The sequence below is a fragment of the Trachypithecus francoisi genome, unplaced genomic scaffold, assembly GCF_009764315.1.
Source record: "Trachypithecus francoisi isolate TF-2019V2 unplaced genomic scaffold, Tfra_2.0 Lachesis_group8, whole genome shotgun sequence".
In the NCBI taxonomy this organism is placed as follows: domain Eukaryota; kingdom Metazoa; phylum Chordata; class Mammalia; order Primates; family Cercopithecidae; genus Trachypithecus; species Trachypithecus francoisi.
This window is the reverse complement of record NW_022681473.1, coordinates 49,078,710-49,105,108: the sequence shown is the minus strand read 5'-3', so window position 1 is coordinate 49,105,108 and position 26,399 is coordinate 49,078,710. Positions and strand designations below refer to the sequence as shown.

General features: G+C 37.1%; 1 protein-coding gene across 31 annotated transcripts in view; it reads right to left on the bottom strand.

The window, feature by feature from the left end:
* The window catches only part of SOX6 (SRY-box transcription factor 6), a 692,888-nt gene that overhangs the window by 55,127 nt on the left and 611,362 nt on the right, over positions 1-26,399 (bottom strand). For all 31 annotated transcript variants that reach the window (XM_033206912.1, XM_033206899.1, XM_033206900.1 and 28 more), the window contains one exon: positions 23,406-23,593. In XM_033206912.1, the coding sequence (XP_033062803.1) occupies positions 23,406-23,593 (188 nt within the window). The remainder of the gene's footprint in view (positions 1-23,405; positions 23,594-26,399) is intronic.

Sequence of the window (26,399 nt, the reverse complement as noted above, 5' to 3'; positions counted from 1 at the left end):
TCAGCCTCCCAAAGTGCTGGGATTACAGGCGTGAGCCACTGCGCCCAGCCAATGCTTTCCATTTTATCTTGGCTGCTAAGTAACTCAGAAGTAAATTTAAATCTCAACTTTAGTAACTATGTAGGACCTGGATAATTATTCACTACTTTTAAGCACTCAAGTCTTCCTTCACTTGTATGGTAAGAACCAAACTTCTCTGCAAAGTATGTATGTCTTTTTATGATCTGGCTCCTGCTCCCTCATCAGCTTCACGTCTTATTCACTCTAGTTTATACTCTCTGTTATAATAAAATGGAATTTCTTGGAGCTCCCTGAACTAGCTATGATATTCCATGACCCTATATATTTCTGAATACCACTTTTTCTTTCTAATTATGATGTCTTCCCTTCCAGATGACATCATAATTAGTCCTTTCTAAGCCTAATTAAAACATCTGCTCTGGACAAAATCCTTTGTTGACTTACTTCCACCAGCCCTGGGAAGAATCTATCATCCCCTTTCCTCTGACACCCCATCTTTTGTTTCGTCACCACATTTATAGAAAAATATATTGCAATTATTGGTTTCTATGTCTGTTTACAGGTCTCCTCAACTTACTCCTCAAGGTACAGCATCCATGTCTTATTATCTCTATAACATAAGTACCTCCCACAATGTTGAACATACTAGGCTCTCTGGTTGTTAAATCTTGGTAACGTTGGTAAATTGCTTCTCTTTCTTCTTTCATTTTAATTTTACTTTTAAATAAAGTACAATTATTTTCAGATCCTATTTAGAGCAGTGAAACAGAAATAACTAAAGACAGATAAATACAAAGGAAGGTGTGTAAGTCAGTTAAACAACAGAGTGATCTCCTGGTCAGAGTTGGCCCAGAGCTGTGATACAGAAAATCTGCCTTATTATTATTACTAGAAATGGCTCTCCAAGAAGAATTTTCCATAAAATCTGAGCTATCTCCACAAAAAATATCCTTACACATCTCTTACATTGCTTAGCAATTCACCATTAGCAACTCATTCTTTGAATTAATTAAAAAGGCCAATCTCTTATGAAAGGGCAATAGAATAAACTGTTACAACAGAATTATATTAATTTCAGTTTAATTCCTCCTGAGAAACAAGAGCATTCCTAGGGAAGATAATCCTGGTAAAGCCAAGCAAACAAAGACATTGGTCAAGGGAGAACCTTAGGCACTATAATCCCAATGAGATAATGTCACAAGATTTAGAAATATCCAAGCTGAGTAAAGATGGTTGTTAGGGGCTGAATTGTGTTTCCCCATAATTCATAGGTACCCCTAGTACCTCAGAATGTGACCGTATTTGGAGATGGGGCTTTTAAAGCAGTGGTTAAGTTAAAATGAGGTTCTTAGGGTGGGTCCTAATCCAACTCGGCTGGTGTACTTGTATGAAGGGTACATCTGGACACAAAAAAGGACACCAGAAGTGTGTGCACACAGAGGAAAGAGCATGTGAGGACACATCAAGACAGCCTCTAGCTACAAGCCAAAGAGAGAGGCCTCAGAAGAAATGAATCTGCTAACACCTTGATCTCGGACTTCCAGCCTCCAGTACTGTGAGAAAATGAATTTCTGTGGTTTAAGTCTGCAGTCTCTGGTAATTTATTATGGCAACCCTAGCCAACTAATACAACGGCAGCTTCTACCTCTTATGCCATGAAAGGTGCTAGTTGTTTTCCAAAATTATCAAATAACAAAGTAGCATATTTTAGAGATAAGGTCCTATTAGCCTCAGAAACAAGTATCTAGAAACTTCTGTCTTTAGGATCTAGTAGCAGTTCTATCTGTTGACAGCCTTGCCCATCCATCTATATATTTATCTATGATTCTTCAAAAGAATAAGTATCCTTTAAAGGAAAGGAAGCACTTGACAAAAGTTTTCAAAAACAGGAAGATTTATACTTGAGACAAGAAACAGAATCAATAAAGACTGCTATAAGCTGTTGAGATAAACTCTAAGAATGCTGATATATGCTACTGGACCATAAGCATTTCGAGGGAGGGAAAGTGTCTCACGACCTGCTCTATGCCCAGCAAGAACTGTGCGCTGCAAGCAGAGAAGCATGCAGCACATGCCTGCTGAAATGAACTAATGTCTGAAGAGCTTCTTATGGAGACGTTTTATGGACCTTTCAAAAACATTCTCCAATGATGTATGACAAGTTTCCCTCAGGATTTGAAGAGTACACCAAACTAAGCGAGTTCTGTCTCCATACCCCTGGCAAGGACAGCATCCTAGACATCTCCTATAACACACATTTAGACTCTTGTCACTGATCATCAGATGATAAATGATACAGTAGCATTAACTCTGAAGATATGAGACCCTTGCAGGCTTGGGAGCCACTGAATTAAATTAGTTTCATCAGGATTATAGTGCTAACTGAACCCCTTTAACCAAATGCTTTCTGTCTCATTCATATGGTTTTAATATGGTTTTAACCAATTGCAAGGTTATTTATAAGTTTGCAACTCCCAAGTAGAGTTATAAAGCGTTCAGATTTAAGTAAATCCAGTTGTGTGGCAGCCTAACTCCTACTTATATGTGGTTTCAACTTTTTATTCGTGTACAGAGGCATGATGCAGATTTGTTCCTGAATATTCTCTGATTAACCATTTGTTTCAGTAAAAATTTCACAAAAAGTCCCACTGTAAAATTACACAAACTCTTATTAAAACTGAACACATGGTGTAAAAAGTGGAGAATTCTATCTCCACCTAAACCACCACCAAGATACTGATATTCTAAAATGTACCATATGAACAAAGAGTGTCACAATAAAATGAATGACCAGCTAAGCAAATGTCTTTGTCCAAAAAGGTATCTTGGGAATTCTATTAGTTCAAAATCTACGTACTTGATTTGAGGTGCCTGTTTAATTTATAATGTGTACTTTTTAGTATTATTTAGTATTATATTGTGGAAACACAGGTGCAGTTTATTCCAGTTGAAAACATCAAAGCTATACGAACCAAGAATAAATATTTTCTTCAGAAATATAGCTTCCATTTCAATTTTAGCTGGAAAACTGATAAATTTGAAGATTTTTTCCCTCAGAAACATAAACACAAAAAGTGGAAAAATGTAAGGTATTGCTACCATGTATTTGTTTTAATTTATGAGATATATAAGCATATTGTATCTCCTAAGAGCTTTTCCTATAATTTAAAAAAAAATGTATGCTGCAAAAATGACATATATTTTAAAAAGAAAAATAGGGAGCATGAGAAAGCTTTAGTACCAGAAGGAAATGTAAAGGCCTCTTCATTCAAAGAGCAATGGGACCAAAGAGGTCTGGACACTTTACCACAGTCCTGAAGCCGGCTGGTGACAGATCCAGAACATGCCTCTCAGCTCCAGACTCTCAGTCTCCTGCTCTTTCCACTGAGCTACTCTTACTCTACAAACTATGCTAGTCCCTGTATGATTCATCTGCAAAATGAGGGAGTTAAGTTAACTTATCTCCATGGTTTCTTCCAGTTCTGAAATCTGATGATTCTATGATATTTGACTTTCTTTCTCTCTAAGATCTACACTGCAGCACGCATTGATAAAATCATTTTACCATGTCCTAAAAAAATTCTGAGGAATTATTCACCTCAAGAAAAGCACTAAAAACAATGCATTTTTTCAAACAAGCCTACCAAAGCACGGTCACACTTAGCCAAAAAGCATCTGTTGGCTACTTCTGAAATTCCGTGGTCACCATAGTCAAAAGCAATAGAAGGGAAGGGACACAAAGGCAAAGGAAGGCAAAGAAAGGATGCAGGGAAAATCAGAGGGAACACATTTTCATCAGAATGTGGCTTAAAGATTCCTCTGTGTCCCTAGTTTGAGACTCATTATGGTGGCACTAGCCCAGAATACAGCTCTTTTTGTCTGCAAGTAAAGTAACATAAATGCAAAGACTGCTGCTAAGAAGAGGGACTTTCTTCAGAAGAAAACTGATTAACTCCTTAATGTCAGGATTTTGTATATTCTACTGTCATGCTCCTTCTAGGAAAAAAGAAGCACTAAATAAGGTCAAATGATGTCACAAATGAGTATTAAAATAAAAAATAAAAATAATCCAGGACTATGTCTCATTGTGGAAGAAGCTTTTCTTAAGATTAAGTAAAATTAAAATTTAGAAACTGTTTTCATTTCATACAAATTTAAAAAAAGCATTCTGAAATTGAAATTTTTAAAATAAGTTTAAAAGAAGAAGAAAATATTTAGAAACGCTTTTCAAAACAGTACTCCAACATGGCACCATTACAAAAGACAAAAGATAGTGTCCAACTGTGGGGATATGTGTTAATTGTATGGTTTTCCAAAGATGTGGGAGAACTGATATCAATTACAGTATAATTACCATTACTTCCAACAGAGTTAACATGTAGTTACCACAAAATAACATACAATTAACTGGTGTCACATTGCACACCAGACTAAATAAGATACAAATTAAGAATTCCCAAATGTAGCGATAATACTCTTCTCTCTCTTAAAAAAGACAATTAAAAAAAAAAAACTTTTCTCTGATAATGTCACAGCATTTGCAGGAATTAGTATAATTATTGGGGAAAAACTAAGATATATAAGTTAGAAATCATCATTTTTAGTTATAAGATAAAAAACTGCATAGGGAGGGAGAAGCATATATTAACAAAAATGTTAAATTTAATAAGCTAAAGGTATAATAAAATGAAATTTCCTTCACATTTCTTTCAGGTCCTGAAAATCAGGCAGCTATATTTTAAAACCAAATTTAAGAATGTTCTTAGTTTTTACTGATACCTAATATTTTTTACTTTATTTATCAAACACGGAACAAGAGCCTGCTTTAGTCGTACTGTAGAGGGACACAGAAATGAGTTAGGCTCACTTCAAGACAGGAATTTAAACCCAATTTTTAGTTATTTGCTATGTGAAACAGTAAGTCATGTCTCAATATAAGCAATTTCCTTATCAGGAGGGGAACTTAAGGAACAAAGAATGTTACGGTTCAGTTTGAAGAAGTAGAATTCCTTGCTGGAATGTCTCAAGTCAGCAACAATAATACAGGATGCCTCCACGTGCTGCATATGAGAGAGGGGCACGTGTGGGAACACGTACATGCTCGCCGCACATCTAGGTTTAATTAGAAGACAACTGAAAATGGCAGAGTGCAATGCTGTGAAGTTGATGGGAGGACAAAGGGAAAGGAGCTGTATTTTAAACACAGCTACAGTGTATCTGCTATATCTGTTTCAAACATCTGGGCTTCTAATTATTTATTGAACTCATGTGTAAGACTTATTTGGGAACACCGCAAGCAGTTATAGAACAGGAACATGCAACTACTTTGTAAAATACTTGCAGGACTGAACTCTTGATAAAATCTTGAACAATATGAGTGAAAACCGCTCTGACATTCTTTGAGTCAATATGTGAAAACCATGAAGAGGTTAGCATGCTAAAAATAAATTTTGTACACAGCCTGCTAATTAATGTGGCAGACAATATTTTATTGGGAACTTATATTTTGCATATTTTTGAAGATTTACTTTATTTCCTACATCTGACTTTTTTTTCTTTTTTTTTCCTTTGTGGTATCCAAAGACTTACTTGAGATTAAATGAGGCTAGACGCACTTGTAAAAGGCTGCACAACTTGTTTGAAGATTACATAAGCATATGCATAGATCCACAAAGCTTTCAGGGCAAGTCTGTTCCCTATGTAGTCAATATTTTCCTTTTTTCTATGAATATGGAGCTCGGGAATAAATGTATTAATTTTGCACCCAGTTCCATGTTTTATTCCATTGAATTCATGAAGCATTTGTTAGGCTCTAAGGGAAACCAAACTGGCTAGGAGGGATGACAACAGAACAATGATGGGTACATTATTATTCCACGTTATTTCCTCTTGTTGCCACATCACTGTTACATTCCTCTGATTATTGCAGTCTCAAAAAATGTGCTGATCACTGTGTGTGTTAGGCAACACTGCAAGACCGAGAAGCTAATATCCCAGATAGAGTACATTATGCATGTGATGTAAATGAGGTATGTGCTCTCCACATATCAGCCGTTTGTCATCAGAGAGCCAGAGAACAGAGCGGATGGGTGCGAGTGCTTTTATTCCCTTCCACTATTTCCACAATAGTGAAAATAAATCAGTAAATAGAATAAAAATCACCTGTCTTTCACAACTGACCTTAACTGGCACAAACTTGAAATATTTACAGTGTAATGCATATTTTGGGTAGAGCTTTTTGTTTATTGTCATTATATTAGGAGAAAACAAGGCTTGTCATCTTCACAATCAGAAATTAGAAACTGAAATGCAGCACATTGTAGATCATACCAGCAAGGGTAGAGACTGCACCAACTTTATTTCTCAAAAACTAAATTGTAAGGTATTTTAAAATGTGGACTCTGAATTCCTGGTCTAAAAGCAAGTGCTTCAATGTAAACACTCCTTCCTGCTGAATTAGAAATGATGCTTAGATCACAGGTTAAAATTTCTAAGTGAAATAAAAACACTCCAAGGGCTCTAGGACATGGGCTCAATAAACAAGTACATGTTTATTCCTACAGCTTGAATAACAGCACTCCTGCCCAGATAAGGAGAAACTTGGAAAATTAGCCTGAGCAAGATGTGAGACAGAGAGACAGTTCCTTCAGTCCTGAAGATTGTCTAATAAGGCCCGGGCGCGGTGGCTCATGCCTGTTATCCCAGCACTTTGGGAGGCTGAGGCGGGTGAATCACGAGGTCAGGAGTTCGAGACCAGCCTGGTCAAGATGGTGAAACCCCGTCTCTACTAAACATACAAAAATTAGCCAGACGCGGTGGCGGGCTCCTGTAATCTCAGGTAATCGGGAGGCTGAGGCAGGAGAATCATTTGAACATGGAAGGCGGAGGTTACAGTGAGCAGAGATCTTGCCACTGCACTCTAGCCTGGTTGATAGAGCAAGACTCTGTCTCAAAAAAAAAAAAAAAAAACAACAAAACAAAACAAAACAAAACAAAACAAAAAACAAAAACCAGATTGTCTAACAAGAATAAACTAAAATGGATTTGAATGGTCTCAAGGAAAGGAAAAAGGCAGCTATTCATAGAACAAATAACTTCCCAAGTGAATGTTATAATTAACAGTTTTTAAATCTCTAAAATTTTTAATGGCATTTTCAGACCAACTAACGACTTAGGAGAAGGTCATGAGTATAACAATTATAAAAGCTACAAAAGTTTTTATAATATAGCTCTTATTTAACTCTGCTGCATATATTTGACAAAAAGAAGTGTATAACCTAGGAAAGGAGTAAATCTGCTTTTCACTGATTAAATAAAACTCATATTTGAATTTGCATTATGATCAAAATTTTAGTTTTGCATAACTGAGGTGATGACCAAAGGATTAGCAAAAAAAATTGCTTGTAGAGAGCCAAACATCTCGACTGCTTCAGGATCTGAATATTAAAATATCATTTATATAAGGCTTCAGCTTGTACATTGTGTTCTCTAACTGGCAATGTGACATGAAGGGCTGGATTATTAGACCGCTTAAATCAAATAATGTCTTAGTATAAATATGATCTATTTAGGAACTCTTAGGTTTGAAATATTAGTCTTCCCTTGAAGATTAATATGTTTGCAGCACTCGTACTTTCAATTATTTTAAAATTCATTGACAATTACAGTTTTTCAGTTAAAAATAATACAAAATTCTAAAAATTCATTGTCTATTGTTCTAAACAGTTACATAGTTTGCCTTCTGCGTAAGTTGATTTGACTGCAAACTTTACTCCTCTTTAGTATGGTTTCTACTTGAAGGTAAATCAATATTTAATACTGCCTCAGATATCAACTATAGACAATTTCTATCTCATTATGTTACCTTTTAAAATTGTACAAACTTGAGGAAATGATTCTGGAAAACCAGTTTGTACAAAACCACATGAAATTCACTAACTCACAGTGTTTTGATCTCATCGTATCATGCTGATCAGTAAATCCATCTACATTTAGCTAATCCTCAGTCCTCAGCTAATTCTTTCAGCCAGAGATATTTGGTACAACCGACCTGATTTGTTTGAAATAGACTTCACTTCCTTTCTACATCCTCTCCTTCCCACCACCACCCACAAAGATGATAAACAAAAATTGTTTTATTTATGGAAAAAAAAAGTGATGACATGCTACTTATTTATGCTATCAGCCTAAGGCAGCTTTGAGTCTACCTCATTTCAATGAAACAGGAGGCAGGAGGCACACAGCATAAAGCTTCCCTTCTGGGCAGAAATCAGACTCAGTTCCCTTCCTCCTCACACAATAAACATGGTCAATGCTCAGACTTTGTGGCCATTGGCATCTTACAAATTGTAAAGTCTTTTCCTGCATATTATCTCATTCGTAAGGCACAGTCATCCTAATTTTACAGAACATACTGAGACTTGGTAAGATTTAGAGACTTCCCCAAGATGACACAGATAGTCAGATGTAGGCCTAGAAGACAGTTCTCCAGCTTTAACATCGAGACTAAATTCTTTTCTACCGATTCACATAGCTTAATTTGTGAAACTTTACTCAGTTTTAGGTACATGAAATCAGGAAGATCAGCATCCATGTTGGCTTCCAAAGCTTTGCAAGTTGGTATTTATTTTATAAATTTAACCTTCGGAAGCTATTCAAATCCAATACTCCACTGCATAGCCATTTAAATAAATGAAATCAGCATTCGATTCTGAATAAATGTGTACTGGTCGTCTCTCAGCCCCCCTTGGCTGTGCTACTGTTTCATATATGGTTAATTCTTATGCAGCTTTAGAGGACTTATCATTGAAGATGCACACTCAAGAGCTCCTGTTAACTGTGCTGCTACCAAGGACACAGGAGTAGAGTAGGTAGATGTGCAGGTATTACACACTGGAGCCCTGACATAGAAGAATGCAGAGGCAGCAGCTGCCTCCTGTAACTATAAGAACTTGCAGAAAAATCATCAGTGGTCAGAGACTGCACCCTAACTGCAGTAGGCTGTTAAGATTGCAGTGAGAAATGAAGCAAGGAGAGAGGGAGGGTAGAAAAAATAAGAGGAAGAAGGGGAACAGGGAAGGGCAATGGGGGAGCAGGAATGGAGAGAGAGGGTAGGAAGGAGGTTAGGGAGCGAGAAAGGAAAGGAGAGAAATCTATTCTCACACATACCAGGAGGCAGAGACAAAGAAGTGTGGACTGAGGGCGATGCATCCACAACCTCCAGAATAGAAGACAGATGAGGAAGTGGCAGTGAGCCCAGCAACTTGAGACAGTGAAAGAGACTTTAGTATTCTAGGGCCTTTTAAGAGGCAACCCTCCTATAATACGAATTTCCTCTGTCTGAGGAAGGCCAGACACATTCAAAAGGGCAGACAGATGAAAATAAATTTTCATCTCCATAAGAGGAACTACTTCTTCCAAAGTCTGGGCTCTAGTCACAAGCACACAAATAATGAGCATTTTAGGCTCAGTGTTAGGGGAAGAGCAAAGTGTAATGGGCTCTTCCTTTAAGTTACCAATAATGTTAACAATGTGGTGCAGTAAAAAGTATATAATTTATATAGAGAAGAGCTGGTATTTGAACCTAGAGTTACCTGCATGAATTTTCAGGGTTTTGTTCCATTTGTTAGTCTATAATGGGGGCTAATAAAAGATACCAATAATATTTACCTCACAGGATTTCTGTGACCACCAAATGTGATTTTTATATAAAAAAATTCATCAGTCAAAAATGCCTATAATTATGTTAATTATTTCAAATTTTCATGTAGATTTACAATCCTATATCATCCTAAGGTTTCTCCCACAGAGAAGAGTGGGAGCAACTTATTAGTTGCTTCTGTAATTGTGTAACAGGTTGACTGTCTCCAGGTTTATCTATGTGGAGAAATACACTCCATTTACCTTGGCCACCACTACCACCATTATTCTTTATTCTCTCTCTCTTTCTCACACATACAATCATACATACAGCCTCTGGGTTTACTTTCTTAGCCAGGCATTCAAGGTTTCCATCATCTGAATCCTGCCACTCTCTAACTCAGAGTCCACTTCTCTCCTGATTGAGCCGTCCTCCAGCCATTATTCCCCATATGCAGAGACACACGCCCCATCCATACTCATGCCAGGACCCTGCCTAGACACTACTCCCTATGTACTCTAGCCTGCCTGTCCTTCCTTTGAGGGCATTTCAAGTCTCTCCTCTACTACAGAACCTTTTTTCCACCCAGGGATTGATCAGGACGGCCTCCTTTTATCTTCATTAGCTTAATTAGCCTTACAACACATTTCACTCCTTTGGCACATAGACCCTCTATTGTCTGGTTCCCTTTTATGGATCTGTCTTATCTCCCAAATCAGGCTACCAGACTACAGTCTCCTGTAGGTCAGAAAGAGACCAGTCAATATTTACCTGAATCCCTAGCACCTAACACCTGAACCCATACACCAAACGGTCAGCACTTCCTACCAAACGCCCTGTGATGTCATGTGGTTGCAAACAACAATAAGGGAACCAGAAGAATATTTATTTGCATCTACCTTACTTCACATATATTATCTTATTTAATACTTTCCACAAGCTTATACATTATATTCATCATTTCCACCTTCCAAGTGAGTAAACATAGACTCAGAAAAGTAAGCAATAGGCCCTAGGTGGCATACCTAGTAATACACATGTTGTTGATCATTAATTAGGCTGAGAAGCTGAGATTTGGATTTAGACATGACTGATTTCACAGGGTCCTGTTCTTTACTTCATTCCTGATGTTTGCCTAGACCTGGAGAAATCATTTCATGGCAATCAAATTGGTGGTCTGGAATAAGAAAGGCTAAACTTGCTGCCAACCTCCCTTGAAGGAGTGTTATTAGGATCAGAAAACTCGGTCAGGTGCTCACGCCTGTAATCCCAGCAATTTAGGAGGCTGAGGCAGGTGCATCACCTGAGGTCAAGAGTTTGAGACCAGTCTGGCCAACATGGTGAAATCCCGTCTCTACTAAAGATATAAAAAATTAGCTGAGGGTGGTGGCAGGTGCCTGTAATCCCAGCTACTGGGGAGGCTGAGACAGGAGAATCACTTGAACCCAGGAGGTGGAGGTTGCGGTGAGCCGAGACCATGCCATTGCACTTTAGCCTGGGCAACAAGAATGAAGCTCTGTCTCAAAAAAAAAAAAAAAAAAAATTAAAAGAATCAGAGAACTCATGTTCTTAGAATAGAAAGGACTTGAGAAACCAAGGTGATTTTGTAAATATAAGAGCTCACTAAAATGTTTCTCTGAACTAGAGATGAGGTTTGTCTTCTTGCCCCCATTTTACAGATAAGAAAATGGGTATTAATTTAAATGTTGATATTTTAATCTCAGCATAGGCAAGAGGACCCCAAATTTATGGTTTCTCTTCTTAAAAAAATATATTGACTCTCAATATGGGAAGATAACAATTTAAATGATCTCCTTTGTTGAGAACTACAGGGGACTACCACAGCCCAGAAGATACGATAACTAAGGCCACTGTGCAATGCATTTTACAAGACACCCTTTGTGTTATTTCAGAACCAATGCTGTTGACATTATTTATAAAAAGATATAAAGGGCAAATCAGGGTTGCACTAAAAATAAAATCAAGCATTTCCATCCATAGTGGGAGGACAGCACTTTGGGAAATTCTAATCTTAGTTGCAAATGTCAAAGATTGCAAACTGGATCTTAGCTAAAAGTAAACTTCTGCCAGACTGCTCCCAATGGCACATTTTTGACAACCCGATTTAAGACAACACTGAGAGGGAACCAGCGATGTAAAGAATATATAAAGTGCATCCATGTGCAAAGTTTTCACACACACTCTCTATTCACTGCCTGAGGCCAACCAGTTGAAAATGAAAATAATCAAGTATAGTAATACCCAACACCGTAAAGAGAAGGCAGTAGAACACATACATGAAGACTTATACAGACAACACACATACACTGTCATACAGACCGTCTCACATATACACCCAGGTAAACTGACACAGACAGACATACAGATTCAGAGACAGACATAGACATGGACTCAGACATACCTACAGACGTACGAATGCAGACAGGTGCACACCGACACAAAGAGATACTGACAAATACACAGACATAATAGATGCATAGTTAGACAGACACACAGCACTGCTATAGATATAAACAGACCTATGGAAAAACAGGCACACATAAATGCACATACACAGACAAGGAACAGACACAGAGACAGACTCACATATAGATTTATACCCACAATGAGAAAGACATGAACATTCACAGAGTTCACTCACATGAACACTCACAGAGTTACACACATAGTGCAGTCACATGCACACACAAACTCATGTACAGCCATATATAATGTGTGACCTTCTTTTCAAGGCACATCAGGACACAAGAGCAGGGATAGGTTTGAGGGAAGGAGGTGAAGTCCGTCTGTCATTGCAGACAGAATATGGGAGTCAAAACAAAAAACTTTGAAGTCTCTCAAGTTTAATATTACCTGTGTGAATGTAGGCAAATGATTTGAGCTCTTTGAACCTCATACTCACCTGCAGAAGAGGAATAATAAAAATTCCACTTCTTAGGATGTTTGCTAGAATTAACTTTAATTAATAAATGTGTGAAAATGCTTTGCAAACAATTTAAAACACTGACGTTTTAGTGATTGTTATTATTACGTTCTTAAAACTGCCACAAGCAAAGAAAGCCTCTTAGGAAAAGAAAAAGTTACAGTATTATTCACCTCATCTATTACTAAGAACACTTAATGAAATCTATTTTTAAAAATTGATCTTTAGGGAACTAAACATTTATACAAAATGTAGTTATAGAAAATTGTGTTGCTGGCATCAACTTAAATCAATTCATATTATATTGAATGCCCACTATGTGCCAGGCATGTCTAGGAAGTGTAATGTTCTATTTAACCTACACTCTGTTTAGTGAAGCTATCATATACAATATATTCCATACTTGGTATCACCATAAGGAAGAATGATAGTATAGAACAACATAAGCAGCACTAAGACTGAATTTAGCACTTTGAGATCATATGATGCCTTAGAGTCACCACTATAAGCATCTTAGGACCATGAACATTAGAGCAGAATCTGCAAAGCACACAGGACTGAGTGCCAGAGAGACAGGGGACTGGTCCCAGTCTCAGTAACACCCTGTGGCTGGATTTGGGCAATCACTTCACTTGTCTGTTTCTTCATCTATAAAATGAGGGGCTGTACTAAATGATCTCTAAGGGCTCTTTTAGCTCTGATTCAACTCTTCTTATAGTGTGATGAAGAAGTGCTGACTAATGGTCTTTCTGTTGAGAGAGTGCTGAATATATGAATTTTTACTATACTACTATAAAAACAAAGAAGTTCATATTTCATATCTCTAAAGGGAAAAGATCTGTCATCACTGGACTAGAGGTAATGTGGGCAAGTTATGATTCTGTAAGAATAGAAATAGATTAAGAGATTTTTGGACAGAGCACACATTGGATCCCTAATTCCCAAGGGCAAAGATCTCTGAGGAAAATCTTCAGGATATACTGAAACCAACATCCATGAAATGGAATGCCAAAGTCTGCAGAAGGTTCAGATAGCTTTTAAGCAGAGCACACTCCTCCTAGCTCAGAAAAATCCAGGTGGACCCAGTTTCCTAAAGGCATGCACACAGTAAAACAACATAGTGTGTTTTCAAGTCATCACTTATGCTTCTCTGAGGAATCTAAAAATCAGAATTTAGACAGATTCTTTGTTAGACTTAGGAGGCAGCTTGTATTGTCTTGAGGAGCTTTGTGAAAACTTAGGAGAACAGTTTAGAATCTACTCAGCCTTTCTAAAGTTGCATTTTAAACTGAACCCAACTTTAAATGTTCAAGTTTTAGCAGACTTTTAAAAATATAATTTGTCACTTAAATAGTCTCAATTTTATATTTAAAATTTTTCCCACAATCAAATGACTTCAAACTTACTATTTGTTTTGATGATAATCATACTATATATATTTTCTTTAATGTGCTCTTTTAAAAATAACTAAAAAATTCCTGACAACATGTGCTTTGATTCTGTTCTGCAACTCAGATATTTAAAAAATGTTTAGTACAACAAGTGGACTCTAAAGGCCACCTAGATGGATCTGATTTAATTTGGAGGTTGGGAATTCTTCAGAAATTAATTTCTTTATGTGGAGTGACATAGCATTAAGTCACCTGACACTATACTTGTGATACATCCTTCCTCTGCATACTGGTTGTCTTTCCACTGGAAAAGCCCTGTTTCCACAACAACAGGACAGCTTCTAAGCCAAGGAAGAGCAGGAGTGCAAAGGAGACCAAGGCCAATTTAAAGAAATTTCAAATGGAGTTCCACCTACAGAACTGGTCTTGGGAATCCTACAAGAGAAGAAAATGGATTTTTAAATGCATAATCCTAGGTACCTGGCTTATGGTTTCATAGTTTTTTGATACAACCTGTAATAACCAAGGGAACTAAGTGTTATTAATCACAGATAAGGACACCAAGGCTCAAGGAAGTCACAGACCTGTGAGCTGTGGAAGCAGAATCTGAAGCCCTAGTCACTCTGACTCCAAAACACATGCTCTCTTCACTCTTGCACACCTCTCTAAAGGTCTCACCCACTCTTTATTTAAACTGCCACCATCACATTCTTCTTAAAATGTAGTTTAGATTAAATGTGCCCCATCCACAAACACCTACAATGGTTTGCAATTATCTAAAAGGATAAAACTTAAGCTAGCCATGACAACCATCTCTTTCAGCCTGCTTTTCTACCAATTATGTGTCAGGTTCTGAATGACATCACGTATGTTGATTATAGCTGGCCTTTCATATCCATAGGCTCCATATCTGAGAGGTCAACCAATTTTGGAAGGAAAATATTTTTAAAAATTTAAATTAAAAATAATAATACAATACAAATAATAGAAATAAAAAGAGTACAACAACTATTGACATAGCACTTATGTTGTGTTAGGTATTATAAGTAATCTAGAGATGATTTAAAGAATATGGGAGGATGTGCCTAGGTTATATGCAAATACTATGCCATTTTATATAAGAGTCTTGAGCATCCAGGAATTTCGGGATCTGCAGGGTGGGGAGGTGGGGTCCTGGACCAATTCTCCAAGAGTATTGAGGGATGATTGTACTTTATTGGATCATCACAACAAACCCTTACACATAGAAACTCTGCAAATTAATAGCATTTCTCAGATGGAGACATTAGGGCTGTCTAACTCCAAAGCCTTTGCTTTTATCAACAACCTTAATTAAATGGATGGGAAAGTAGGAAGGAAAGAAGAAAAGAAGGGAAGGTGGAAAGGTGGGAGAGACAGGAAAAGAAGAAGACTGGGAAAGAGGGAGAAAGGGAGTAAGCATTTATTAAATGCCCAATTTGTATATATGATATTTTATTAGAAGGTTGAATATTGAATTATTTAATTCTCAAATCCTGATATTTTTATAGATTAGGAAACTTAGGTTCTGAGATATTAGCATAATAGTGATAAAGCCAGTACTGAATCTGGTTATCTTTCCACTTCACATGTCTAATACTATGCTTTATATACAGTAAGTACTTAATACAAATGGAATTAAATTTAAAAAACAGTGTGTCCATGGAATAAAGTGCTGCAAAAAAGTATGCAATGTCAGTCACATTACCTAAACTAAGGCAAATAACTGTAGGTAAAAATGCATCTAAAAGATAAACGAAAGGTCTGTTAAGAAATAGCCCTGCAAAATTACTGAGTTCTCAAACTGAATAGGAATGTTATAGGTACATTCTTAGGTATGGCTCAAGCTTTTGTGAGGACCCAGAGGAGAACACCTATGTTTCTTCTGAGAAGCTGTTTGTGTTGTAGCGTACTGTGGCTGTTGCAATACATTTCCTTTTTGCCTGGTTACCAGGAAGCTCACAATCAAGTCTGTGGTCCTCCTTTGGCAATTAGGTAAATATGTATGACAAGAATTTTTGTGCACTTCACTTATCTCAGCTTTACCCTACTTACTTTATTTTCCTATCCTTAATTTTTCTTTCCCACAATCTCCTCTCTATTTAGTTTCTATGTTGTTTTACTGCACACATCACTGCAAACCAGCCAAAATTCTTTTTACATCAAGGCAATGTATAAACACAAACAGTACAACTGTACCGTTTTGCTCCTTAATTCAAATAGAATAAAGCCATTGGTCAATTCTAAACATTTACTGTGTTTGATCAGTGAAAACTGTTATTAAGGTTAAGGTGAATACAGTTAAAACACATAATGTAGATATATGTATTACATGATCTAGAATAGCATATATTCAAAGAATCATCTTGGCAATCTCAAAGACCATTTTAGAGGGTCAACTAGATCCAAACTATTTCCATAATAACTCTAAGATATTGTTTGCCTTTTTCATTCTTATTCTCTCTTGAATGTATGATAGAGATTTCTAGAAACTACATGACAATGAGACAATTTGGATATAAAAGCAGATACCAGAATCAAGCAGTCTTCCAATAAATCAGACATTAAAGAGATTCATGAAAATGTAAAGCAAAGCCATTCTTCTATTTTTTTACTTTGAAAATATAGTTAGTACTCAAAAATGTTATTTATATTACTATCTAATTGATTTGTTATTGTTATCTTAAAAAATATTTTTTAATATTTAATAAGACAAATATTGGTTGCTAAGTCCCACATAAATCAAAACCCTTTAGGGTCTTTAATAATTTTTAAGAGTATAAAAGGTCCCTGAGACCAAAAAAGTTGAGAACAGCTGGTCTGGAAAGATTAAGAGATTACATCTAGAAGAGATTAGATCTAGAAGGATTAAGGATTAGAAACTACCTGCTATAATGGGAGGTTAGGTCTATGAAATCCTCATAATTAGTAAGTTTGCTCCATACATAACAAAACCAACAACTCTTTCACAGAATGTATGCAATATTATTAACTGTATATATCAAATTTTAGCCCTTTCATTGAGAGATACATTAACTAGATGTGGCCTTTTGACTAAAACATGTATAAGTAAAACTCAAGGCTTTATATTTATTCCTACACCCACGCCTATCCCTAGGAAGTATTCTGAACTTGTACACTTATATATAAATTCTCACCATTTTTTTCTGTTTAAAGTACAGAGAAGAAAGGAGGCAAACAAGTTTGTTGTTGTTTTTTATGAGTTTGGCCTTAAGCTAGTAGCTAGGCAACCAATCAAGTAGCCCTGACAACAGAAAGAAAAAGAACTTAATGATTACATTCAGCCAGGAGCTTACATACAGAACTTCATAGTTGCCCAATGTTATTAGTTCAAATGTAAAATCCAACATTAATAAACCTTACTTTGCTTTTCTGTACTTTTATAGCACTTTTGATCTGTGTATGTTCTTTTAAAAAAACACTATCGCAGGTATAAATATGGCTATTCATTTCAAAGAAATACGTATGAAGCACATATATCTAGATAGACTTCTTTAGCTCATAATTTTAGCATTCACTTCATTAAATTGATGTTTGAAACTCAGATGTGTGTCTTGTTTTAGATTTTAAGTAAAATTGCGCTATCAATCTCACAGAGATGTACGGAACAAATGAGATGATGGAAAGGAAATGCTGGAGTAAAGTGATCCAGAGCTGGTCTTAGTTTCTTCATCTGTGAAAGGACAGTAATATCGACATCCCTGAATTTGGAAAGGTTCAAGAGCAAATATATATGTAATAATATATTTGGAGCATAGAAAGCAGTATAAAGATATTCCTTGTCGTGACATAAAGAAAGAGTAGTACACAAATGTTTTTTAAACAGTGACTACTGCTCTGCTTTGCAAATGAGAATTACAATTAGAATTTCTTCCCTTACTGCAAAAATCTCTAATGTGCCCCACATTCTTCATAGTACAAGTTGTTGTCTTGAGAATAGGTTGACATAGAAAAGCAACACAAACATGTTAGTCAACTGCTCACAAAAATGACAATCCTGATTAATTAGGACTATGTGCGCCTTTGAAAACAACCAAACCTCACTAGTCTGTGAGCTATAGAAGGAGCTCATTCATTCCCAACACACTTTGCTAAATAATTTTCTCACAAGCCCCTTTCATTTACTGCTGTACAGCTATATTGATCCTCTGACTAAAAGTATCCTGTCATGCAACAATGAATACCTGAATCAATTGTATGAATAGCAAGGAGCTATGGTAATTGACAATGCGAAGCAGAAGGTGTCCAGTTTGTTTTTCTTTTCCAGTAAAAGGGGGCAGTATTACATCAGTGTAATACTGATGTGCTATTCTGATATTTGTGAAACATATGGGTGAAATGCAAGAATCTATACTTTCAAAAAATGAACAATGGCTTTTTAAATAAATGGGAACAAGTTTACAATGTGCTCCAATGATTGGATTTTTTTTTTCCTATTTAATTCACTGAAAAATATTATTTGGGGATGAGAAATGTAAATAGCTGTCAAGAATCAGGTCAAGCTTTTCCAAAAAATTATCGATTAAAATTCTGCTTTTGTGGAAATACATTAAAGAATACATTAAATAAGTAGGAACAAAAGCTCCCTAGCACACTAACATAATCAGATTTGAGTATTATTATCATGTTGGCTTTAGCCAGATCCTAGCAGGTAGCCAGTTTATACAAGTCACTCCAAAAATGAAAAAGAAATATGCATATCCTGACTTAGTAAGAAGTTGCCTGTTAGCATCTTACTATCCTTTTTTTCTCTTTTAAGAAATTTTGAATCCAAGGACCAATAGGTTGACTCATTCACCAGTGGAGAGTATCAAAGAAAATAAAATTTAAAAACTAAACAACAGATTTGACAAGCTGCCTGCCATCTGAAAGTGAGAAAGAATCTGATATTAATTGGGCATCTTCTGTGCAAACTATATGCTGTACATATGTTTCTTCAAAACATCCCTTCAAGAAAAGGATAATTATCTCCATTTTATAGAAATGATCATTGAGACTCAGAAAGGTTAAGTGAATTACTTAAGTAACACAGTTAGAAAATAGCATAGGGAGAACTGAGACCCAGGATTAACAAACTCTAAAATCCATGCTCTTTGTAATCTACGTGTAGTCTGTCTTTCTATGACTGCTCCTGGTCTAGCCACCTCTTTTGTTTCTTTATCTATACCAGCATCATTCAACCTTCTGTTTCCTGACTGGTAACTTTCCAGCGCCAGCAGCAACGGACACCATGGCAGGAAAGAATGTCCTACCTAGACAGAAGGTGACAAGTACAGAGAAGGCAGGGAGCTAAACGCTCTTCTGCTTTGCTGTTTTTGTTTATTTATTCCCTGCTTTATTTCATCAAAGCTTTGAGATTGCCAGTGTAAAATGTAAGATATCATAGGAAATTAATAAATGAATCTGGTACTGTTCTGTAAGTGGAAATATAATTAACTAGGAATTAGGAAAGCTGAGATTTAATTTCTGTCCTGCCACAAATACACTATGACTGTGGGTAAGTCCTTTTATTTCTCTAGGTTTCAGCTTTTCCATTTGCATATTGAAGTGATTTCACTTGATCAAATGTAATGCTCCCTCCAATTCTTTTACTCTACAGTTTTAATTCTACCCATATACTTCAGAGGCAAGTAAAGTGTGATAATAGTGTCCACTGTAGCTCACTTTGACACCTGATGAGGTCAAGCGTTTTTCTCAAGTGATTCCCAGATGAGGAAGTGAATAGCAGCTTGGGACACATGTGTACAGGTGTATTATCTGACTTTTCATGAGCAGTTGTGATCAGTAGGTAATCAGTCTACTGGCTTACATAATACCTATGCAGGAAAGCATTCCAACCAATGCTTTCACTGAGTCAGCATTCAAACATCAAAAAAGTCAGAGAGTTACAGAACATATTTTAACACATACCCCTTCATTAAAAAGGCCCACCCTGCCTCGCCTGTCTTCTTGCCAGATGCCCTAGCTTAGCTCTGAGGAGACTTGGAAGCAGCCTAACTAAAATTCTGCTATGTATTGTCATGACTAAAATACTCTCTATCTTAGAGATGTCAAAACAACAAAATTTTGTAAGCAATTAGGCTATAGTGTAATCTAATTGCACTGGTACTCAGACAGAGGTGAGGATGGCTGGTGTTCTTGGTGTGGAAAGCTACAACCCAGGGCAGTAACTTAGACGTCTGCTGGCAGGACACTGACAATTCATGCACAGAAGTTATGTTGAAATGATGGAGCAGAACAGCTCCTAAGGTGCCGTTACAGTCTATTGTCCCTACAATGTATATATTTAACAGAGCCTAAATACCCCGTGACACAGCCAACCAGAACAACTCCATTGGTGCCGTTCTGGCCGATCAAATCAACAATGTTTCATTTTAAAGTGCCAAAATAGGGATTTACCCAATACAGTGAGACCTATCATGAGCAAACGTGTAGCCATATGGACACATATATGATTCTATATGTACTATAAAGACATAAGCATCCTTATGCCTGTAAGTAAGTGTTGGCCCACATTTATGATATACACAAAGACTGTCTTGTATACATCTAACATTACTAAATGTAACAAGCTATAGTGGACAGTGTTGTGCAGCCCTGATCCCCTTTCAGGACTGGAAGATTTATTCCCTCAGCTGCTGGAAATGCTGTTAGTAGCTAGCCCTTAGCTGTTGGCCCTCTGCAGCACTGCCTTAGCTGGAGAGAGTCACCTCACTCAAGGTCAGGTCCTCTTGCCATAGCATCAATTATCCAATGACTGGTTGATGCAGGTGTATAAAAGCTCACACTCTCACCCCGACTTAGGACAATTCTGAATGGCCGTAGCAGCCTGGAAGCTTCCTATGAGGTTGCTAGAGGCCCTAGTTGAGACTGCACCAGAATACAACCTCTCCCTCTGCACAGTCCTGGGTTTAAAAAAAAATTAAAACTTGTTTATTTTTTGGAAATGGGATCTCACTATGCTGTACAGGCTTTTGTCTTCTCCCTTCCCTTAGCAATCCTAAAAGCACTCCCTAATAAACCTGCATGCTGATCTTCATCTCAAGACCTATTTCCCAGGAAACCCAAATCTGTGCCACATTCTTCTGCAAAGAGTGTCCAAATGAGAGAAAGAAGAGGTATGCTTAATAAATTATAAGGTTTTATGTCAACAGCACCACAAAAAATTACCTACAACTGTATTGTGGGCTACAAATAATAAATTCATAAATCTAATGGAAAGATCTTATATTTAAGGAAACGGATGGTTCTAACATGAATAATTTTGAAGAGAGTTAAACTGAATTTGTCACAATTCATTTTCCAGTTTAATTGCACATTATATATTAATATTTACCCTCTTTGGCTCAGAAGAAAATCTGATGCTCAGAAGAAAAAGTAGTGCCCCATGGAACTCCATAAAATTAAGACTGATATTTTGCTTATGAGAAAGCCAAAGCTACCATCACAGGAATCCATTAGTGCTGTCCTTCATTTATTCTTCTAACTTGAACTAATCTAGCAAGCAATCATAGATACTGATTGTAGATACTAAACAAAGCAAGAATCACAAAATATATGTGTAAAACAGTGACATTACGCAGGAGGGAGATCATGTTAAGGAGAGCTCATGAACACAACATCCCTAATAATGAACTTTTCCAGTGCTCCAAATTCAACCCCAGTAAGGTTGTCTACTGAGAAAACAGCTCCCTTCAACTTGGAAACCAGGGTTTTCTGGTTCTGTAGAAACAATTTTGCAGCTTACCTTCTGGGACTCAGTTATATTCAGTGTGATATGTTTTAGGTCAAGTTCAAATTTCTGCATCTATCTATCTATCTATCTATCTATCTATCATCTATGTATCTATCTTGACCTCATCTCTCATCCCTCTCCCATGTGTTCCAAAGCAAAATAATCTTTTACCCTTTTAAACTTCAGACTTTTCCCTCTCAAATGAATTTAAAAAGTCAATGAGAAATACTTAAAATTAATCTGTAGAACTTGAAGTTAATAGTGTCTAAGTTTGAACTTCAACAGATAATACAAATTCAATAATATAGGGTACTATGGAGAGAACTTTTGTGTCCCCTCAAAATCCATTATCTTGAATCCCCAATCTCCAATGTGATGGTCACTGGAGGTGGGTCTTTGGGAGGTAATTAAGTTTAGATGAAGTTATGAGGGTAGAGCCCCCATGATCAGATTAGTACCCTTCTATCAGATAATCAGAAATTTTCACTCAGTCTACTAATAGCCTCACAACCAGTCTCCCTGTTTCCATTCTTAACCTCCTATATAGTCCAATCTTCCACAGTAGACAGAATGATCCTTTTATACGTAAATCAGATCAAGTCAACGTCCTGGACAAAATCAGTCTAGGGATTCCCATCACACTCAGAATAAAATGAAAAGCCTTTCCAGGGTCTATCAGGTCTAATAAGCTCTGCCCAGCCTATCACTTTTACTTTATGATCCCCTGCTGTGCTGTCTCTTGTGCCATTCTTGCCACACTGGGCCTCCTTGGTGCTGATCTGATCCTCCAACGGCCTCCAGGTTCATCATTCCCAGTGCCTGGAATGCCCCCGCTCCTGCCTTTCATATAGCCTGGACTGTTGCTTCATTCAGATGTCAATGTCACTTCCTCAGAGAGTCTTTACCACTCCATGTAACATACCAATCCTATAACACCCTATTCCTTTAACTTGCTTCTTCTATTTTTTCTCATGGCATTTATTGACTTCCTGCCATTATATTTTCTATTTAATTGTTTATTTCTTCACTGTCTGTGCTCTCCTGTTAGAATATGAGCTCTAGGAAAGCAGGTATCTTTGTCAGATTTGCTCACTGCTGCATCTCCAGTGCCTAGAACAGAGTCATCAGAGAATAAACAATAAATAATTTGCTAGATCAAAAACCAAATGAATGCAATTTGCAAATTGCTTTGCTTTGCTTCATTTTTTGTTCTGGTTGTCAGGAAGTTTAGTATTACACTTAATGGTGAGTCATGGTAACATATTAGTCTTCATTGTAAACACATATATGTCTTCCTTTTTTAATATTCTGGTACTCTATTTTTATTCTAATAACATCATACATCTCCTTTATTTTAAGATACATCTATTTCAGAATGTGACAGAAAAACACATCAATAGGCAGGTAGGTTGGGTGCCTGGGAGGCAACTTACACTGGGTGGGAAAGGGCATATTTGTTAATCAGCAATAATGCTTACAGATACTACATGACAGATTTTAGTAAAGTACAAGACAGCCCTCAAGCCGGAAGGCCAAATCCATGGCTGCAGGTTGATACCTGGGAGCCTGGAAAGAACCACATGAGAGTGAGCCAACGAGTCTAGCAGATCCAGTGACACAAGGAAGCAGTTTTACCTTTTCATTCCTGCAGTTGTTCAGCCCCATATTATTTATGGAGGACAGTTTCCCATCAACACCATGTGGCTGTTGCTGCTGTTGTTCCCGCTGGATCTGCTCTCGCATCTTCCGCGCCTCCTGGATGGCTTTCATCACCGTATCCTGATCCCCAAAGAGGGCAGGGGAGTTGAGACTAGATAGGATATCTGCATACACAGGATGCATTATTAGAGGCTTGTGAGGTCAGACTCCTAAAAAGTACTACTACTATCCCCTCCCCTGTAGAAAACTGCATTCTCTGAACAAGGAAGGGGTGCACATTTGCTATTTTTTAAACTATACAATAATATACATAGAACACAGAGCCAGGGCAACCAAGTTGTGCTGGGTTCTTTTAGCCCTTGGAGAAAACCCTAGCACTCCAGTCTATCTGGGTTCTGTCTACCCACCTCCTCACAGACTAAGGTTCCTAGACTCCAATTGTATACATATTGGGGGAAGGTATTTGCTCTGCTTGTATGTACAACTGGTGCACAATGCTGCTTCTTCTGTGGGGAAATTATGGGGAGGAAGGGGGTGAGGAGTGGGGAGGAGGCAGAGATGTTTGTCCAGGCTACCCATTACAGTTGCTGTGCTAATACAACACAGTCGTTTCTGGCCCACAGGAAAAAAAAAAAAAAAATCTGTGAGGCTGCATGTGTACTTTAGTGATATCTGTATCTGTGTGATCACATGTCCACTGCAGGAAAGAGGGGGCAGAAGGAATTCACCGTACTCTCCAGTCCCCCAGTTGCTGGCTGGTTAATGAAGCATTCTTCTCATTAGGCTGCCTCAGTTATTTACCAAGAGAATGACAACCCATTCCCCACCCCCAGCTCGAACACCCACTGCGATCAGCTCCCTCTATTTACGACAGTGAGGCGATATGTGTGGGACTGGTTTTCGCATAACTACAAAGCTTCAAAAAAAGTGAGAATAAATATTTACTTCCAGTGTATTCCATGCAACACAGAGGGAAAAATTTCAATATTAAACTCACTTATTTTCCATGATATCTTGCATTTTACTGTAACATGAATACTTTGAATAAGATTTTCCAATTTTAGACAAAAAGAGGGCAATTGTTTGATGACAGATAGGTTTCATCTGCTGTAATAAATGTTAGTGTGATCCACTTGCTTAAGGGCTTGTATAAGCATTTCATAGCGTGTGTGTGTGTGTGTGTGTGTGTGTGTATGTGTGTGTGTACACCTCACATAGGCAGCACAGAAGAAATGAGTGCAGAATCAAGTTCATACTGGATGTCTGGTGTGCACAATGCATGTGCATATGCATTTGAGTTTGGAAAAAATTTCCAAGCTATCTATGGAATTTTTTTTAAGTCAATCACTTTTTAGTCCCACAGCTTTTATTCTGGAGCTTTTCTGGTAAAAAGACCATTTCTATCCAATATCATCTGGACAAGAGTGCTGTTCAAACACAGGTGCTATTATTTCAGCCCATTTCTAGCTCATGATCTAAGAAATATGCTCTGCTGAGTCGAGTTCCATAAAAGCAGGGCCTGTGACTCAGTCATCTCTGTCTCTCATGATACTCAGGACAGCAAACAAATGCTTTCCAAACAATTTCAGAGTGAATTCTAGGAGGGCCATTTCAAGGTCACCTCTATAATTTATCTTCTTGTTGGCTTTTTTCCCTCATCTCACAACTTCCAAAAATCCAGCCAAGAGGTATTCATATTCACATGCTGGAAATGATTTAATTCTATCTTCTATATGGATACCACTAACTTGGCATGAAAACGTTCAGGTCCCGAAAAAGGCATCCTTACTCAAAATGAGAATATGCCCCTGTAGAGATCCAGATTCCAAAATTCAGTGAGGAAGATTTACACGTCACCATCAGAAGATTCACTTACACTCAGCACATTTAGCGAATATTCTAACTGTGAGTTTACAAGAAGAACACTGAGTAACATGTGAGAGGACCTGGATTCTAGTCCAGTTTCTGCTAATTAACAGCTGCAGGAGTGTGGGCAAGTCATTCTACTTGTAAGAACCACAATGTATGTATTTGTACAATGAGGGTAATAATACACTATCTAACTCATTAGATTATTGTGAAACATCAAATCAGATAAAATAGGCAAAAATGTTTTTTAAGCTGTTAATGGCTATTCTTATACATGATTTTATCTATTGAAATAAGCATTTTAGACTTCAGAACTCAATAACAGAAGGAAGGTAATCTGAAGAAATGCTAGGTCTTGTCCCTTTAATCTTTAAATCTGTGTCTGTTTGGAAATTAAGTTTCTTAATTTCCAAAGAGTGTAAGTATAACAAATTAAGAGACTTAATTTTCAAACAAAGAGTATAGTAACAATAATGTTAATGCTTATTTGGCACTCTCTTACTGACAACTACTTTCACGTTTATTGTTTCATTCCACTTATATATATACATGTATTGATAATCATTCATTCCAGTCTTTTCAAATTGAATGCCTTTTCGGTTCTAAACTGCACTAGGCACTTTATACATATTTTTCTCTTTTAATCCTCATAATAACCTATGAGCTAGTAATACTAGGAAACTGAACTTGAAAATATTAAATAACTTTCTTGGGGTCACATAGCTAGAAAATGAAGGCTTTCTGTACAAGCCTGCCTCATTCCAAAACCCATGTTTTTTCCTCCATACTTTTCACATAGGGCTATGAATATTCCTAGAGATCCTTGGCTATATATCTCCATGGGAGTATAAGGAGTCAGACATTATGACATCTCTTCCTACATATCAATAGTATTTCATATATGTTCTTGAAGTGTGTCGTTCATATTTGTTTTAATTCAAAAGTAATATGGGATAAGATGCAAAATTCACATACACTTTGATAGAAGATAAAAATTTCAAATAAATTTTGGCCTTTTGGAAGGTTGCTTTGAAGCCAGGTCCTATGTCCCTGAAAAATTATTTCAGTGTCAAAGCACTGACCAAATATAGCAATTGCTAA